The sequence below is a fragment of the Diabrotica virgifera genome, chromosome 5, assembly GCF_917563875.1.
Source record: "Diabrotica virgifera virgifera chromosome 5, PGI_DIABVI_V3a".
NCBI classification, from domain to species: domain Eukaryota; kingdom Metazoa; phylum Arthropoda; class Insecta; order Coleoptera; family Chrysomelidae; genus Diabrotica; species Diabrotica virgifera.
The window spans coordinates 114,918,478-114,937,679 of NC_065447.1; the positions used below are offsets into that span (position 1 = coordinate 114,918,478).

The 19,202-nt window shown below is 33.2% G+C and overlaps 1 protein-coding gene across 1 annotated transcript in view; it reads left to right on the forward strand.

Moving 5' to 3' along the window:
* The first annotated feature begins 10,629 nt into the window (after positions 1-10,629).
* LOC126885104 (uncharacterized) overlaps positions 10,630-19,202 on the forward strand; it is a 110,759-nt gene continuing 102,186 nt past the window's right edge. Inside the window, exons 1-2 of the mRNA XM_050651530.1 lie at positions 10,630-10,839; positions 17,637-17,830. Of these exons, the coding sequence (XP_050507487.1) occupies positions 10,743-10,839; positions 17,637-17,830 (291 nt within the window). The 5' untranslated portion in view covers positions 10,630-10,742. The remainder of the gene's footprint in view (positions 10,840-17,636; positions 17,831-19,202) is intronic.

Consider the following 19,202-nt stretch of genomic DNA (forward strand, 5'->3'; position numbering starts at 1 on the left):
AATATGTATAGATCGAATAATTCGGTTTAAAATTGGAAAGAATATTGCGTTATACGATACGAAATAGTTGGAAAAATGTTAATTTGTTCAAAAACTTACGGTTTTTTTTTCTTTTTTATGTTTCTGGACTGGCTCTGCATGCGCACCTGGATATGCCCTCTGACCTGCAGTTTTCTTTCTGGATCTGCAGTAACTCTTCTGGGTACGGCTTCTGGCCTGTAGTTTTCTGGATACGGCTTCTGGCCTGTAGTTTTCTGGTTACGGCTTCTGACCTGTATTTTTCTGGATACGGCTTCTTACCTGTATTTTTCTGGATACGGCTTCTGACCTGTAGTTTTCTGGATACGGCTTCTGACCTGTATTTTTCTGGTTACGGCTTCTGACCGTTATTTTTCTGGATACGGCTTCTGACCTGTATTTTTCTGGTTCCGGCTTCTGACCGTTATTTTTCTGGATACGGCTTCTGACCTGTATTTTTCTGGTTCCGGCTTCTGCTTCGCTCTGGTTCTGTTCTCCCGGGCCTAGTGTCGTCTATTTGCTACTGATTTCGATTGGTGTGGACTGTACTTGTAGGCCTCCTTTTTTTCTCGATAAGGACCATGTGTAATTACGTAGGATGTAAAAGACGTGAGTAGCGATAAATACGTTTATTGATATAGACGAACACAAGGATATATTTCAATCCCGGGAGAACCGCCGAACACTGTAATTGATAAATGATACGCGATTAGCTGAAGACTGAATGAGAACTCTCTTTCTAGGCTCAAGAGCCTAGTTTTATAGAAGCTTAAATTGGGTCATAGGTGACGCTAGTCCCCCGTGATTTGTATATCTAATTAAAGTAAATAATTCTACTTTTGTCAGCAGTTTCGTGACATTTCCAAATTATATTGTTGATAATTGACCAATTTGTATCTAAACTAATTAATCTACGTGCGTGAATATAAAATAAATAAATTCGTGCGGTCTACTGGGTGATAAAATAATTCTGTTCAATATCGAATATGAATTCTGAATATTTATTATTGGACATGTACAAACCTTGAAAAAAAATATTGAAATCGACCAGAGTTGTTGTGAGTTAAACGCAAAAAAAACGTCATTTCACTTTTTCTTATTTCTTATTCTTATGGTAAAATTGCGATTTTAACAATATTTCCCCACCTAAAATTTAAAATAAATTTCATTTTCGTTTTCAGCACCGTCAAAAACATAATCTAAGACCAAAATTAACCATTCACCACCCATGGTCAGTACCTCGAAAAATAACCGTTATATTGGGGATTTTTAATGTCGATAATAAAAGTTGCACTATTTTTTTTTCTATAGAACATTTTGATCTAAAATTTTCCAGAAAACTTCTTTGTGCTCTCTATTTTAACACAAACGTAATTAAAAAGCAAAATTTTAAATTTCGCTACTCAACTTTTGCGATAAACTTTGTAATGCACATATCCGCACTTTTCCTTTGAAAATTTCATAACCTTTGTCAGAATAAGAATTAAAGCTTGAAGCAAATACCGTTGTCTTCAGAAATGTTAGAGCTATATAATGTATATGTATTTCAGAAAAAAATATTAAAATGGAACAGAGTTGTAGCGAAGTAAACGCAAAAAAAACGTGATTTTATTTTTATTTATTTTTAGGGTAAAATCGCGATTTTGACAATGTTGCCCCACATGAAATTCAAAATAAATCTCATTTTCGTTTTCAGCACCATCAAATACATACAGTATGTCTAAAATTGGCCATTCACCTCTCCATGGTGAGTACCTGGTCATTTTGGGGGTTTTTACCGCTAGCCTATAACTTTTTTAAAGTAAGACAGATCGTTATAAAAACTTTTGCATTCGATTCGGGAGAACTTCTGGGAAAAAGTTTACCTATTAGCATGAAGGGCAAATAAAAATTGCATTTTTGTAGTCAGACAATGCATTTTTCAAAGTGCATATCAAAGTATTTAAAAAATAAAGTTCACAACTCGGGAAATAATCATCGAAATAAGTTCGAGTTTTATATTTGGGGGTTTTTGAGGTCGCTAAACAGGAATATCGTGTCGGTGATGCTGGTGCCCGGTATCTACGCAGTCTTCTGGAGTTTTATGGAAATCCGTTATAAAAATAGTTGAAAGAAGTTTTATAAATATTCGTTACGAAAATCGTTTAAACTTGTTATCCCGAGGTTTTTAAGGCCGCTGCACACGGTTCTTAGACATTTACTTTGGAACCCGCAACACTCCTTATGGAAAAGTGATCCCGGTCAAATTTAACGAAACTTTGGTTAATGATAGTCCTTAGTGAGTAGATTAAAAAAATCCATGGCACCTAGGTCTGAAAAACTAATATTCTCTAGGTGCAGCCTTCTGAAGTTCTTAAATTCAGGTACTCGGTTTACGTTAACTGCACTAATTCACGGTCAAGTGAATGAAAATATCTATTACTGAAAGATTTTCTTCATGCATATTTGCATATTGCATATGAATTCCTGGTCAAAAACAGATGCATTGTATTTCAGTTCTCAGAAAACCACCGAAAAGTCCTCAGAAAACTGAAGAAGTGCGATAGAAAATGTGCTAGAGTGACATAACAATTACCATGTTTTCATGAATGCTTTACACTTATCCAATACCAGTATAGGTTCAGTTTCACCTTATCTTTAGAAAACTACTACACAGTGGCGAATTTAGGGGAAGAGTAGGTTGTAACACGGTCCAGAATTAAAGAAAAAATTGTTGAATCATGATTATTACACGTTGAAATATGTTAACTTACATGCAACTTACTACAGACAAATTCAACCCAATTAACTCGACAGTTAGGAAAATATAGGGAACTTATTGCACATGTTATTACCTATGTCTTTTATGTAGTTGAGGTTTATCTATTTAAATATTTTGGGGTTGGAGTTTTATTGGAAGTCGGCCCCCTCCCCCCAAAGCAAATGTTCCGCCATTCCTTCTGAAGTATCCTGACAGGTCGTTAGTTGTTAACACGAAATATGGTTCATCTAATGATTGTAATGAATATTTCGTGTTTGCCTGCTACCATGTATTTACTTTGTTTTTTCTTTTCGTATTGAGATCAAATCAATTTGATCTACTTATATCTGATATGCTGGAGATTATTCTTTGCAAATCACCTAAGCTATTTGCAAAAACTACTGCTTCGTCAGCATATCTAATGATTTTTAGAGGCACTTTATTCTGCATACGTGAAAACGTGAGATGCCTTGTTCTAATCTATCATCACTTATTGTGGTTGTTCCTCAATTTTCTGAAGGTGTTTCAGTAGCAATGGCGGAACGTTTGCCTTGGGAGAGGGGCCGACTTTCAATAAAACACAAACCCTCTAAATACATAAAATAGATCAACCCAAACTACAATACATAGATAATAATATGTGCAATAATTTTCCTTAAATTTCCTAACTGTCAAGTTAATTGGCTTGAATTTGTCTGTGTCAGTAGTAATTTTCATGTCAGCTAATAATATTTTTTATGTTTTAACAATTTTTTTCTTTAATTCTTTACCATGTTACGGAGGGAATTACCACTATTCCCCCCTAGATCCGCCGCTTTTCAGTAGTTTTCTAAAGATAAGGCGAAACTGAAGCTATGCTGGTATTGGATCAGTATGAGCCATTCATGAAAACATGATACTTCTATTAGTGTCACATGACGCTTCCTGAAGACTAAAATACGATGCATATATTTTTAACCATGAATTCATATGCAACACGCAAATATGCATGAGGAAAGTGAGTCTCTCTTCTTTCAATAATAGATATTTTTATTCACTTGACCGTGAATTAGTGCACTTAAAGTAAACCGAGTATTTGAATTTAAGAACTTCAGAAGGCTGTAGCTAGAGAATAATAGTTTTTCAGACCTAGGTGCCATGGACTTTTTTAATCTACGCACTGAGGACTACCATTGACCGATATTTGGTTAAATTTGACCGGGATCACTTTTCCATAGGGAGTGTTTTCCATAAGGAGAGTAAATACAGGGTGATTGATTAGTGTGAGGAAGCTCAGTAGATCTGTTATAGTAAAAATTACAAAAAAAAGTTATTGACAAAAATTGTAGGCAGCTTTAAACTCCACATTTTAAAATAAGTTAAAATCTTACAGGGTGTTCCATAAGATGGTGGCAGACCAAACTTATGTTTTTTTAAATGGAACACCCTGTATTTTATATTAAATTTGAAATCTGCTTCACTTCCAGATCACAACAATGTAAATTTTTATTATGTTATACCGGGTATTTAAAAAGTTATAACCAATATTACCTGAAAATCGTATCAAGTTTAACTCCCTGTATAATTAAAAAGGAGTAGAGGAACATTGATCTATTGCAACCATAGTTTTTTAATAATTGTTAAAAATTATAAAACATATTCGTTTTCATAATATTCGTTAAATCAAATACAGGGTAAGTCAAAATGCAAGTACATTATTTTCTTGGTAATTTTAAATAGAACACCCTGTATTTTATATAACTATCGAAAAGTACTAATATCGTACTTCAAATTTTATGAAGTACTCCCTATACTGCCCTCCTAAGCCAAAAGGGCGTATCTCATTTTGTCATATTTTCATAAAAGGTTTTTTAATAGGGTGTTTATATCAATACGCATCAAATTTACTAAGCAAAACAGACATATCTCGAATGAAACAGCTTCAACAACGCGAGATACGTCTGTTTCGCTTAGTAAATTTGATGCGTATTGGTATAAACACCATATTAAAAAACCTTTTACGAAAATATGGCAAAATGAGATACGCCCTTTTGGCTTAGGAAGGCAGTATACCTAAAGTTATCAGTTTTCTAGATATTTTTATTTTTCCATCTAAGTATTAATTTGGTAGATATTTTAACGTTTACCAATAATTATTATTGTAAGTTGGCCATGATTGATTTGTCAGAAACTGACAGTTTGACATTATTGTTTATTAATTCAGTATTGGGATACACCGTAAATTAGCAACAATTTAGTAATTCAGTAGTTAATTCAATTTAAATTAGGAATAATGAATTTTACTACTGATGAAATGGTAGATATGATCTGGATTTTGGGGAATGCAATAAAAATTCATTACTATCAGCTAGAATTTATCAAGAATGGTTTCCAGATAGGCGGCAACCTAGACAAGATACATTTGAAAAATTGAAAGATCGATTTAACCGCACTGGTTTAGTGAATTATGAAAAACATAAACGAACAAAAACTAGTGTGACAGAGGAAAACGAAATGAGTGTGTTGATGGCAGTTACAGAAAACCCACATACAAGTATAAGGAGTATTTCCAATGAACAAGAACTTAGTTAATACTCTGTTCAAAACATTCTATCTAAAAACAAGATGCACCCTTATATTCAAAAGCACCAAGAATTAAATAATGATGATTTTCAGAAACGAATAGTATTTTGTGAATGGGCCTTAGAAAAAATTAATGAGCAGAGGGATTTTTTTGATTATGTCCTATTGGGTGATGAAGCTACATTCCATCGAAACGGTTCTGTTAATAGGCATAACTTTCACTAATATTCAACAAGTAATCCATACCACATAGTAACACATAGTCAAACAAGATGGTCTCTAAATATGTGGGGAGGTATCATCGGTAACCATGTAATAGGACCATATTTTTTTGAAGATAACTTAAATGGTGAGATCTATTTAGATTTTATCGTAAATCAGTTACCGATATTATTAGAAGAGGTTCCACTTAATACACGTGAACAAATGTGGTTTCTACATGACGGTGCTCCTGCGCACCACAACGAACTAGTACGTGGTGAACTTAATGATCAGTTTGGTGAAAGATGGATCGGAAGGGATGGATCGGTAAAGTGGCCCTCAAGGTCACCAGATTTCAATAAAATCTTTTTTTGGGGTTACGTTAAGAACGAAGTATACAAAATACCTCCAACAACAAGGGATGATATGAAAAATAGAATCCGAATTGCATTTCAAAATATTTATTTACAAATGCTTAGTAATGTAAGCAACTCTTTCAATGACCGCTTTCAAGTATGCATATATGTTTTTGGAGGTCATTTTGAACACCTTACTTAAGTAAGATAAGTTAAAATTACTAATTAATGCCAAACTGTCAGTTTCTGACAAATCAATCATGGCCAACTCACAATAATTATTGGTAAACGTTAAAATATCTACCAAATTAATACTTTAATGGAAAAATAAAAATATCTAGAAAACTGATAACTTTAAGTATAGGGAGTGCTTCATAACATTTGAAGTACGGTATTAGTGCTTTTCGATAGTGACATAAAATACAGGGTGTTCTATTTAACATTACCAAGAAAATAATGTACTTGCATTTTGACTTACCCTGTATTTGATTTAACGAATATTATAAAAACGAATATGTTTTATAATTTTTAAGAATTATTAAAAAACTATGGTTGCAATAGATCAATGTTCCTATACTCCTTTTTAATTATACAGGGAGTTAAACTTAAGACGATTTTCAGGCAATATTGGTTATAACTTTTTAAATACCCGGTATAACATAATAAAACTTTACATTGTTGTGATGTGGAAGTGAATCAGATTTCAAATTTAAAATAAAATACAGGGTGTTCCATTTAAAAAAACATAAGTTTGGTCTGCCACCATCTTATGGAACACCCTGTAAGATTGTAACTAATTTTAAAATGTGGAGTTTAGAGCTGCCTACAATTTTTGTCAATAACTTTTTTTTGTAGTTTTTACTATAACAGATCTACTGAGCTTCCTCACACTAATCAATCACCCTGTACATATAGAGATTTTAAGCCCCTTATTTCAGCAACGGTAAACGTTATACGCTATTCTGCTCAAGCGCATTAACTGAAAAATAACGCATTACTTTATTAGCGGATAAGGTATCCCATTATTTAGGTAGAAATAAGGTTAACGTTATTAAGGGATTACGTATTTGTAAGATTGCCAAATGTCATATATCTAAATCATAGAAAAACGAAAAAAAAGTCATATGAGCTAAACCAAAGACAACTAGAATAAAAAATATAATATAAAATAAAAAATATAGTAACGATGTATAAAACTGTAATCAAAATTTGTTTTTCTTAAAAACTATCAGGTAGTAAACATGTTATACAATTGAATATAATCCGCTTGGCAACCCTGGTAGAAGAATTCTAAATTATACCATTTCTTGAGAAATCTGACACTTGATTGAATTGTCTTGTTAAACTTAGGATGGATGTTTTGTGTTCCTAAAGTAGTAAATTGTCTTTGGTGAACGTCTTACCTAATACATTTTCTTCCATTATGGCAAATTATTCAATAAAATAAGTTATAACACACAATTGATGTTTTATAGGTTACGTTTGCCAAATGTCAATTAACGACATTAACGTTAATCTGTGTGCGTATTTTCTGAAGGGTTTCAAAAACTATTTTAAGCAAACACGTTATCCCTTATTTATCACTCGGTGCGCATGACAAGTATAACGTTTTACGTTTAACGTACGTCAAAAAGTAGAGGGTCTAAAAGCTCTCTATTGTCTAAGAACCGTAGTTAGGAAGAACCATAGAGGTATATATTGACATAGAGAGAGTGTCATTCAAAGCGAAGTGACGACACCATCTCTTTTCTTTGGATTAGTGCTGTTTCACTCTTATGCATATTAAGCTGGGACAGTTGTCCTCCTCTTCTGAGCCTATATTCACACCTTAATGTCATCTTAGTTTCTTGGTACAATATGCTAGAAAGAGATAGCGCAAACCAGTCGAAGAGATCTTGTCGTCAGGACGCGCGGTGTGAAGGCTCACTCTATGTTAATATATACCTCTATGGGAAGAACATCATACGTATAATTATGACTGAAGTCAACTAGCTTTTCAGTTGTTGTCTAATGGTGGAAGCTCTAGATAGTGGTAATGTAATTTAAATTAAATTATAAGTTTCTACCGATATTTTCTCTCCTCTAGGTACTAGTTTCATCTCTTTTTATTGCACAGCGTATTGCTTTTTCCATATTTTCGATATTTTGTCGGTTATTAACGCGCTCAATACTGTACTCTATTCAGCATAAAATTGCTGGGTATCATCTTTAGCAACATAATACGCCAGTCAATGGGAGCAAGAATAGGATATTACCTCCGAATTCTATCCTACTGCATGGATTTTAATGAAATTTTGGGCCTAGCCTCTACTTATCTCCTAATTCAAAGTCTACCCTATGCCGATGTGTGCTTTTATCTTGGGGGTGGTTCCCACCCCTTCTTAGGGCCGGAAAATTTTTTGGTTAAAATTACCACGGAATTCGCTAGAGAACCTAATTCTAATCAAAAACTGTCCTATAATTTTTTTTTTGAAAACTCAATACTTTTTGATGTATTCGTGGTTGAAAATTGTCCATTTTCATTGAAACATAACACCTTTTCGAACTGTTTTTTGCGAATACCTTAAAAACTATGCATCTAACTAAAAAAACTATATTAAACGTTTCTGTAGGTTATAAAAAACAAAGAGACACTTGCCTTCATAAATCTTCTAGTTATAATACAAAAAGAGATATGGTAGGTGAAAATAGTTTGTTTTTTCTTACATTCTCAAATTGGTGTATTTAACTTGAAATAACAAAGAAATGATCAATTTTAGGTGTATAATGCTACTAATACCTTTTATAGTGCTTGAAAAGACCTTTAAAATAAGCTTTATTAAAGGTCCATTACATTAAAACTAAGTGAGATTTGGTGCAAAAAAAATTGATAACTAATGTATTTGAAGAAAAAATGAGAAGTAATTTTAACCCCCATCCACCAAAATGCAAATGCTTCCTTTTCCTTCCACAATACCTTTTATTATAGTGTTATTTCTATGTTCAAAAAGTTGGACAGGTTTAAAATGAATGGTTTTTGAAAAAAAGTTCAAATTATAAAGAGCATTTTTAAATTTTCTTAAGAATCTTCCTTTTTCTCCATGTAACTTGAAAATGATGAGAGATACATTAATAATAAATAAAAAGTAAATTTTTATCCGAAAAAGCTCTACATTTTTGTGTGGTATCTTTTTTTCGTATCTTTTATCTTTTTCGAGTTACATGGAGGAAAAGGAAGATTTTTAAGAAAATTTAAAAATGCGCTCTATAATTTAATCTTATTTGTTTCAAAAACCATTCATTTTAATCCAGTCCAACTTTTTGAACAGAAATAACATTATAATAAAAAGTATAGTAGAAGGAAAATGATGTATTTAAATTTTGATGGATGAGGGGTTAAATATACTTCTCATTCCTTTTTAAAATACATTAGTCATCAACTTTTTTGCAGCATATTTTGCTTCGTTTGAATGTAATCAACATATAGTATTGCTCATTTTAAAGGTCTTTTAAAGCGCTACAAAAGTTACTATGATCATTATACACTTAGAATCGACAGTTTCTCTGTTATTTCAAGTTGAATACACCGATTTGAGCATGCAGCAAAAAAACAAACTCTTCTTACCTACCATATCCCTCTTTGTATTTTAACTAGAAGATATATGAAGGAACGAATCTCTTTGTTGTCTTATAACCTACAGAAATATTTTATATAGTTATTTTGTTAGATGCATAGTTTTATTCGCATTATATGCATAAGGTATTCGCAAAAATCCGTCCGAAAAGGTGTCATTTTTCAATGAAAAAGGCCAATTTTCTACCACAAAGTATTGAGTTTTCAAAAAATAATTATCGAACAGTTTTTGCTTAAAATTAGGTTCTCTAGCCTCTTGCGTGGCTATTTTAACCAAAACATTTTTTACCCCCGAGAAGAGGTGGGAACCACCCCCAAGATAAAAACGCACATCGGCATAGCGTAGACTTTGTTTCTTGAGCTATTCCCTACTTACTGTGAAAATATCAAGTAAATCGATGTAGTAAGTTGGAATTCGGAGCCAAATACCCTCATTGACTGCCTATAAGGGTTGTTTAATAAAATGTAATGTTTAATAAAATTAGTCAAACTTTTGACATCTTCCAATAAATAACTATGATTTAAGGCGGGTTCTCACTTGTCAGTTTCGCTGACGCATTCTGACTGATTCATTGATCATGAAAAATAAAAAGCGACGTTTGTATTCACACGTTGCATGTTTTGCTATTACATTCAGTATGCAGTTAGTCCAAACATCGGCAAAAAATTGAGACCGGTTGTTCGCGAAGTATTTATGTTTACAATTAGTAAAGGGGATACAGAATATTCTAGTGAATCAAAAGAAAAGAAATCGTCGTAGATGGTGGGTCAGGTCCTGGATATTGCGCAGAAATAAATGGGGTGCCAGTGAAACTATATTAAAATAATTACCTTTGGAAGATTGTGATTCATATACAAAGCACTTAAGAATGAACGAAGAAAAATTTCAAGAGATTCTGCAAAAAAATGCTCCGAAAATACAAAAAGCCAATACCATCATGAGAAAATGATCAGACAAAATGATAAAAAGTAGAACTGGTTTTCACTTTAGCTGAAAGTATAAATGTACTGATCATTTAAAATGAAAATGTGTTCTCATGTTCATTATTTGTTCAGTATCACTGAATCAGTTAGACTGCGATAACTGTGAAATTGATAAGTGAGAACCCGCCTTTAGCTTGCATTGTGACAGTTTCGTTATTCTAATAATTGACGTATGCAATATATTGTATATTTATATTTATATTTTACATATAATTTTATACAAAGAAAGTATTATGAAACACTTTTAAAGGTATTATTAATTTAAATAATGATGTCAACTAAAAAATCTAATACCAGATCACAAAACAGAGGTGTGAACGTTCAGTCAGACACAGAAAACTCCCAAAGTTTAGCAACTTCAAGAGGTAAGAATTTATACAAAGACAACATGAGACAAACATCTTTTAAAACTTTATTTTTTATAAATTATGGTAAATTTATAAATTATAAATATGTACTCATATTATATCTTAATGTAGGTACGGTTTGTTTCGAAGGTTGGAGTGTTGAGAAGGTTGGTTGTACGAACAATTAAAGTATCCCCCAAACCGACGAGAAACTTTTGCGACGCGAATTTTTCATTCAAACAAGCGCAGTTCGAAACATTCGCAGGCAGAGCGGTAGCCGACCAGGCTTTTCCATATTGGCGCCAAACCTTACGCGACTCTTCGCCATACAAATACGAACAAATTATATTTTTAGGGCCGTCGTTTCACCTCCGGATAACTAATAATTATCGGGAGTACAATGTAAATAAAGGCAACCGCATTGCTGACCAGCTAGCTAGAAAGGGAGCAGACCTAAGACTCTTGTCTGGTGATCTTTTTTACTGGTCAACTACAACAATCGCGGAAATTGCGAAATGTCACTTCCACACGCAAACCGTGAAAAGATGGGAAGAAAGGCCAGGATGTAGACTTGCCAAGGTAACACTAAAGCACCAGGAAGTCAGCATCAGAAAAGTACTAGAGAATGACAAGGAAAAACCTACGCTAGGCAGTTGGTTTTTTAACTGGCCATTGTCAATTAAGCAAACACCTCCACACACTGGCGGTACTAGACACACTACTGCAATAGACTGCAGGAATTGTGAACGAGATGAGGAAGCTGTCAAGCATGTTCTATGTGGATGTCCGAAGTTATTGTCAATACGAGAGTGTATGCGTTCGGCAAGCCATGGCCTAAAATGGCAGGATGGACAATGAACTAAGAACAATAACGCCCTGGGAAGATGCACAATGGGTCAATTGTGGCCTAAGTGCTGTGGAACTTGACTCGCCCTCAGTATTCTACAGATACAGATAGTTATCCGGAGGTAAAAGACCGGTCCTTAGACGTTTATTCGTAGCTGACGGACATATTATAATGACGTCTGTTGAAGAAGAAGCTCTTCTACTATTGGCACTTGCCGAAACTGAAGAAAACAGTTATTTTTCGAAGCTGTGTATTGGGAGTAATATAAACGGTGCTCCATTTAAAAATAGGAAATCGATGTTATTATCTTTATTTCATAATCATTAATCAAATATTATTTCTGAAAATTAATGACGACTAGCTCATGAAAATCATGTATTATATTATTACTAATTTAAAATATTCATTTTAATTCAATCATTTTCTCCTCATTCTGGCCCTATACTATCCCAGATTATATATATCCTTTTTTCTTATATTTTTATAATCTGCCCTTAAATAGGTTATTTATTATAGGATATTGTTTCACAATTTCAATGAGTTTTTCTGTAACAGCCATTTTAATTCACGTGAAACTACAATGGCAGCGGAAAAAACCGTCCATGCGGCTTTTCATGAAAACAACGCTGATCTGCCGCAACCGTTGCGGATATTGCCCCAACTGGTCTGAACACGTTCATGAGTGGTCGTCCGCGATTCCGCGTAGGTTGCGGCTGCGAAAGTTTCGCGTCGGTTTGGGGGGATCCTTAAATCTCTGGCATAGCACAGACATTTACCTAGAATATTTTTTGTAGGTAATTTACAGAAGCCGGTATTTTGTCTCTCTGATTAAACCAATGTAGTGTGATTCTCCTAACTATAATTCATCTTTCAGTTCTATTTATTTTGAAAATTTTCGAAAGTCTTCCTCATTTGTATTTTTATTTAATAAAGACATTTTGGACATCTTGGGTATTAAAGCACCCTATGTAACGCACAGCCGGCACAGCTGAATGTGGCTGAATTTTTATGTACAGTGTTGCCATGCTGTTTTCTATATATTTCTTTCATAATTTCAGTCAATGTTAAATGTACCTATAAGAATAATAGAATAATAACATTTACTTCTCCGTCATTATACTAGGTAGAATGACAAATGAGGTGTCAAATTAAAGCTTATAATCCAAGGATAGTACTAAAGGTGGGAAATTAGATCTAGGTTGTCTGTCCATCTGTCTGTCTAACCGCGAATATAACTCCTCCGTCACTATAACAGGTAGAATGACAAATGAGGTGTCAAATGAAAGCTTATAATACAAGGATCGTACTAACTTTAGTACCATCTTTGGATTATAAGCTTTCATTTGACACCTCATTTGTCATTCTACCTGTTATAGTGACGGAGGAGTTATATTCGCGGTCAGACGGAGAGCAGGACAGACAGCCTATGTCAAACTTCTCACCTTTAGTACCATCCTTGGATTATAAGCTTTCATTTGACACCTCATTTGCTGTTCTACCTGGTATAGTGACGAAGGAATCATATACGCAGTCGGACAGACAGACGGACAGACAGCCTAGGTTAAATTTCCCACCTTTAGTACCATCCTTGGATAAGCTTTCATTTGACACCTCATTTGTCATTCTACCTGGTATAATGACGGAGGAGTTGAGTTTGCAAACAGACAGTCAAGACGGACGGACGGACAGACGGACGTGGACAATTCAATGTTTTCACATTTTTTCAAAATTGGTGAAAACAACAACATAATAAACTTTACTTAATTGGTGTTTCAAAACTACTTACTTTTAACGCATTACACAATATTACAAGGTTTCTAGCAAGTTAAACGTCACAATGATTTAAAATAATCAAGTAAAAACCTATATATACATAACATATTAGAACATACCTAAAATACACAAAAATGATACATTTCACACACAAATATAATATCACAAAAAATTGTAACGTGATAGTATGAAAAAATAGAGGATACGGCAACGGTGTTACATGTGACGGTCGGACCGAGTCGGATCCAATGCAAATATCTACACAGACATATTAGGGTGCTTTAATATCCAAGATGTTCGACATTTTTAACATTACATATTTGTAAAGCCGCATCTCGAAGAAATATCGTTCTCAGTGTCTTTTTAGAGTGACTGATTTGGTACATTAAAAGAATATAAGAACCGGAGAACTGTAAGAAGACTCAACAAATGCTCTCACTGGATTCTACACGCAATTATTAGGCAACATTAAGGTCAATTAAAAGTTTGCTCATATAAGAAAGAATGTTATCATAAAAAAACCACACTAATTAACCTTGGTCTAGTTTTACAACTACAAGCAGACCTAGAACAAAGGAAATAATAAAAAAAGAACAATTAATAGCAATATTTATAATAATAGAACGATCCTAGCAAGGAGAACAAGGGATCAAGAAAATATTACAAGAATCCGTAAGATGGATTTCGTAGACCTATATTATCTTCCGATGACTAAATGCACACCACCTTAGTCGGAACTTAAGCAGAGGTTCTATAGTCCAGAGAAATAAGATTTTTCTTGTGACACATTCCCCTCCAGGCCAAAACCAAATTTTAGTAGAGTAGTATGGACATCTATAATAATAACCTATATGTTTCCTGCAGCCGATTTTGATGATATACATAGGTATAAACAAATGAAGATCAAAAGACGCTACATTTTCGCTTTTTTCGTCTATTACCTAAAAGTTACGCAATCTTAGCAAATTTGAAAGTGAGAAACTCATAAATCGTATAAAAAACTTCAATATGGCCTTCGCTGAATATGTCTATCCTTATTGGTTGCTTAGAAAATTGCAAAATAAATCATAAATTTTGAGTTTTTATAAATATTCATAACTTATGCAAAAAACTAACTTAGAACCTTCTTATTACACGTAATGCTGAGACTTCTGGTGCTTAAATTATATTTTAAATTTTAAAGCAATTGGTCAAATAGTTTTAAAGTTATTTAATTTGTTTATCCCAAATTCATTTTTTGCAACACTATAAGTCAGAAAATTATGAGGTTACAGTAATACTTCGGCCAGTTTATGAAAGAAGAACATTTATACTATTAACTTAATTTAAAAAAAAAATGCCAAAATAATTTTAAACAGTGTAAAATTATTTTGCAGAAACGTAGATTTTTTGCTTACTTATAAACAATTAGAATAACTTTTTAACCGTTACCCGTAGAAAAATTATTTTTTCATATTTAGAAAGACTGAATTTTTATACACATTTAGAAAGAGAAACAATTGTACTAGGAAAATTAGGGATGACGTTAGCCCCCCCTTTTTTAATTCACATGTTATTGCAAAATAATTTTGCAATATTTAGAATTATTTTTTGTCATTTTTTTTAATTAAATTATTGTAAATCTTCTTCTTTCATAAACTATCCAAAGTATTACTGTAACTTCATCATTTTCTGACTTATAGTGTTGCAAAAAAATTAATTTGGGATAAACAAATTAAATAACTTTTAAACCATTCGACCAATTGCTGTGAAATTTATGGTATGATTTAAGCACCAGAAGTCTCAGCATTCCGTGTAATAAGAAGGTTCTAAGTTAATTTTTGCATAAGTTATGAATATTTATAAAAACTCAAAATTTATGATTTATTTTGCAATTTTCTAAGCAACCAATAAGGATAGGCATAGTTAGCGAATGCCATATTGAAGTTTTTTTATACGATTTATGAGTTTCTTACTCTCAAATTTGTTTAAAATGCTTAACTTTTTGGTAATAGACCGAAAAAGCGAAAATTTGCCGTTTTTTGATCTTTATTTGTTTATAACTATGTATATCATCAAAATCGGCTGCAGGAAACATATAGGTTATTAATATAGATGTCCATACTACTCAAAAAATTTGGTTTCGACCTAGAGGGGGTTGTGTCACCAACAGGATATTTTTTTCCTTATTTCTCTAAACTACTAAGGAATATTTGGATTCATTTAAGAGACATGAGCTGAAAGGAATTGTGTTAAACCACGTACGTAGATTTTTCAGCCAGGAAATTTTTCACCTTCTTCATCCTTGTTTTCCATCTTTTCACTATAAAATTAGTTGCAGCAGTCCATATCTAGCTATTCTTCATGAGGTGTTCGTATTCGGTGGTTTTTATTGTAATTAACAGCTCTTCTTCTTTTTGTATTCTTAATACAACACGCTCATTAGCAACGTGGAATGTATACGATATCTTTAGGATTCGACGATAAAGCCACATTTCGAAAGCCTCAATTTTTTTTGCAGGTGGCATTTGTGTGACTTTTATGGGTATTGATAAATCATGACATTTCAATGGTTTAGCTATTTTTTAGCCTACAAAGTTATACATAACATTCTCATGGAAGGTCTAAAGCGAAAAGGACTCGACAGATAATAATATTAACATGGTGAGGAATCTCTATTGGAGTTAACAGGCTGTTGTAACATTAGATGGAAATAGCACGGCTGCAAAAGAGATAAGTAGGGGAGTAAGACAAGACTGTGTATTTTCACCATTACTATTTAATATATACTCCGAAGACTTCTTTACACAAGCACTTGAAAACACCACTTCCGCCTACGGCGTCGGTCTGGTTCCAAGCAACAAGCTTTTCCAATCTGTTACGAAATTTTTTCCCACAATTATCAATGTCCTCGGGTTATTACTACTGATCATTATCGTGTTATATTTTCATTGGGCATGTTTTACTTCTATCTCTATCTCATCAGCCCTAAACATCCATCCTTGGATATAGGCCTCCTCTTCCTTCTTCCATGCCTCTCTATGTTGGGCAATTTGCATCCATTTTGACCCAGTGTGTTTCTTCAGGTCATCCCACCATCGCATCTGTGGCCTTCCCCTTTTTCGTTTGTGGTTCCACGGTCTCCAATGTATCTTAGTCCATCTTTCATCCTTCTGTCGTAGGGTGTGTCCAGCTAACTTCCATTAAAGCTTTGCTACTTGGGTAGAGACATCTTTCACTTTTGTTTTGTTACGAATCCATTTGTTTCTTTTCGTGTCTGATAGTATGTTCAGCATTTGTCTTTCCATGGATCTTTCTGTCTTTGCTATTTTTTCCATATTCTCTTTTGTAAACGTCCATGTCTGAGAGCCATATATTAGAACAGGGAGTATACATTGATTAACTACTCTTGTTTTTAGGTATTGCGGGTATTTTCTGTTCTTTAGAATATAATACAGTTTTCCGAATGATGCCCAGGCCAATCTTATTCTTCTCTTTATTTCTTCGGTTTGATTTTCTTTATGTAATCCAGTGATTTGTCCTAGATATATATACTCTTTTACTTGTTATATTCTTGTTTGTGCCACTGTAATTATTAGTTCTTGTTGATTGGTCATGGTTTTTGTTTTACTGTAATTCATATTCAGTCCTATCTTTGTCGATTCTTTATCTAGTTCTTCCATCATTCTTTGTAATTCTTCACTTCTTTCTGTAATTAACACAATATCATCAGCATATCGTAAGTGATTCAGATATTGCACGTTTATGTTTATACCAAGCCATCCCAGTGTAGTTGTTAGAACACATCTTCTAGCGCTTGGTTGAATAACTTGGGTGAGATGGTATCTCCTTGTCTTACTCCTCCGTTTATTTTAATAGGCTCCGTTTGTTTCATTAGCTTAATAGTTGTTTTTGCCGTATCATATATATTTGTAATTAAGTCGGTATATCTGTAGTCTATTCTGCTGTTTTGTAGGGAATTCTTTACCGCATTTGATAGTGTGGAACACTGGGCAGTAAAGAATGTTTTACTTACGGTACGAAATAAACATCCTTGTAAAATAAGTTATTTTTTTCTGGAAATAATATCGCGGCCCACTCAGCCCTTTCTCGATCCGCAGGTTCAAAGCCACTGACTTAAAGGATCAAATAAAGTTATTACTGTCTTTTCCTGTTAAATATAAAATATTGCAGTTTTATTCGTTTGCTGTTTAAGGTGAAGGAAATATACATTCTAATACTGACAGAGACTATGGTAAATCTATAGACAAAATTAAAAATGATGTAAAGACCGTAATTGAGTTAATGGGACCCACCAGTCCAGACATTGAAAACAGTAGTACTGTAGAATCTTACCGTAAAGCAACTGAAGAATCCAACAATTTATATAAAGAGATCTCAGAAGAAATGGTAAGACTGCCATACGTTTTGCTCTAGCCTTTTGTATGCCTTTTTGCGATATTTTTTGCAAGACTAAAAAATGTAATGTCAAAAAAGAACGAATAATAAATAGTAAATAATAAATAATAAATAATAAATAATAAATAATAAATAATAAATAATAAATAATAAATAATAAATAATAAATAATAAATAATAAATAATAAATAATAAATAATAAATAATAAATAATAAATAATAAATAATAAATAATAAATAATAAATAATAAATAATAAATAATAAATAATAAATAATAAATAATAAATAATAAATAATAAATAATAAATAATAAATAATAAATAATAAATAATAAATAATAAATAATAAATAATAAATAATAAATAATAAATAAAGTGAGATAACTACTGAGTTTATACGAAGGATAAAACAGCTGCTTCGTTCACAGCTTAACAGTAAAAATTTGTTTAAGGCACTAAACACCTACGCTTGTTCCGCGCTTAGCTATTCATTTGGTATTGTTAAGTGGACAAAAACAGATATAGAAAATCTTCAGCGAAAAGTACAAACACACCTCACAAAGGCACAAAAACACCATCCTAAAAGTGCAGTAGAAAGAACGACATTACCACGGAATCTAGAAGGAAGAGGACTTATGGATATAGGCGAGCAGTTAGATACACAAATTGCTAATTTAAGAATTTATTTTCAGATGCAAGCTGGGACATCTACTCTACATCGCGCTATTTGCGCGGTAGATGATACAACACAGATCAAACCGAGGGAACCAGAAATGCGCATAAACCACCTCACTAAAGACGAAAAAATGCGCTCCTGGATGGGTAAACCTCTGCACAAGTGACATCCCAATGAAGTAAGCCAAGACTATGTCGACAATACAGCGTCCAACTATTGGTTAACATCAGGAAAGATGTTCCATGAAACGGACGGTTCATTACTGGCCATTCAGGATCAGGTTATACCAACCAGAAATTACCTAAAATATATCATCAAAGACCCTCAGGTTCAAAACGACAGCTACCGATATGGATGTCAAGCCCAAGAAACCATCCAATATCTTACAGGGAGCTGCCAGCCATTTGCTGCAACTGAATACAAGGAAATCCTTCATCAAGAGATAGCTATCAAGATGGGACTTCTCCAAACGGCCCATCTCCCGTATTATCAATACGTTCCTGAGAGTATGCTTGAGGATGGCAACTACAAGCTATACTGGGAGCGCACTGTGCTCACAGACAAAACAGTGGCACATAATAGACCAGATCTCGTACTAGTTCATAAATTAACAAGACAAACAACACTAATTGATGTGGCGAGACCTAACAACAATAATCTGCGTAGTAAATTTACTAAAAATATCGC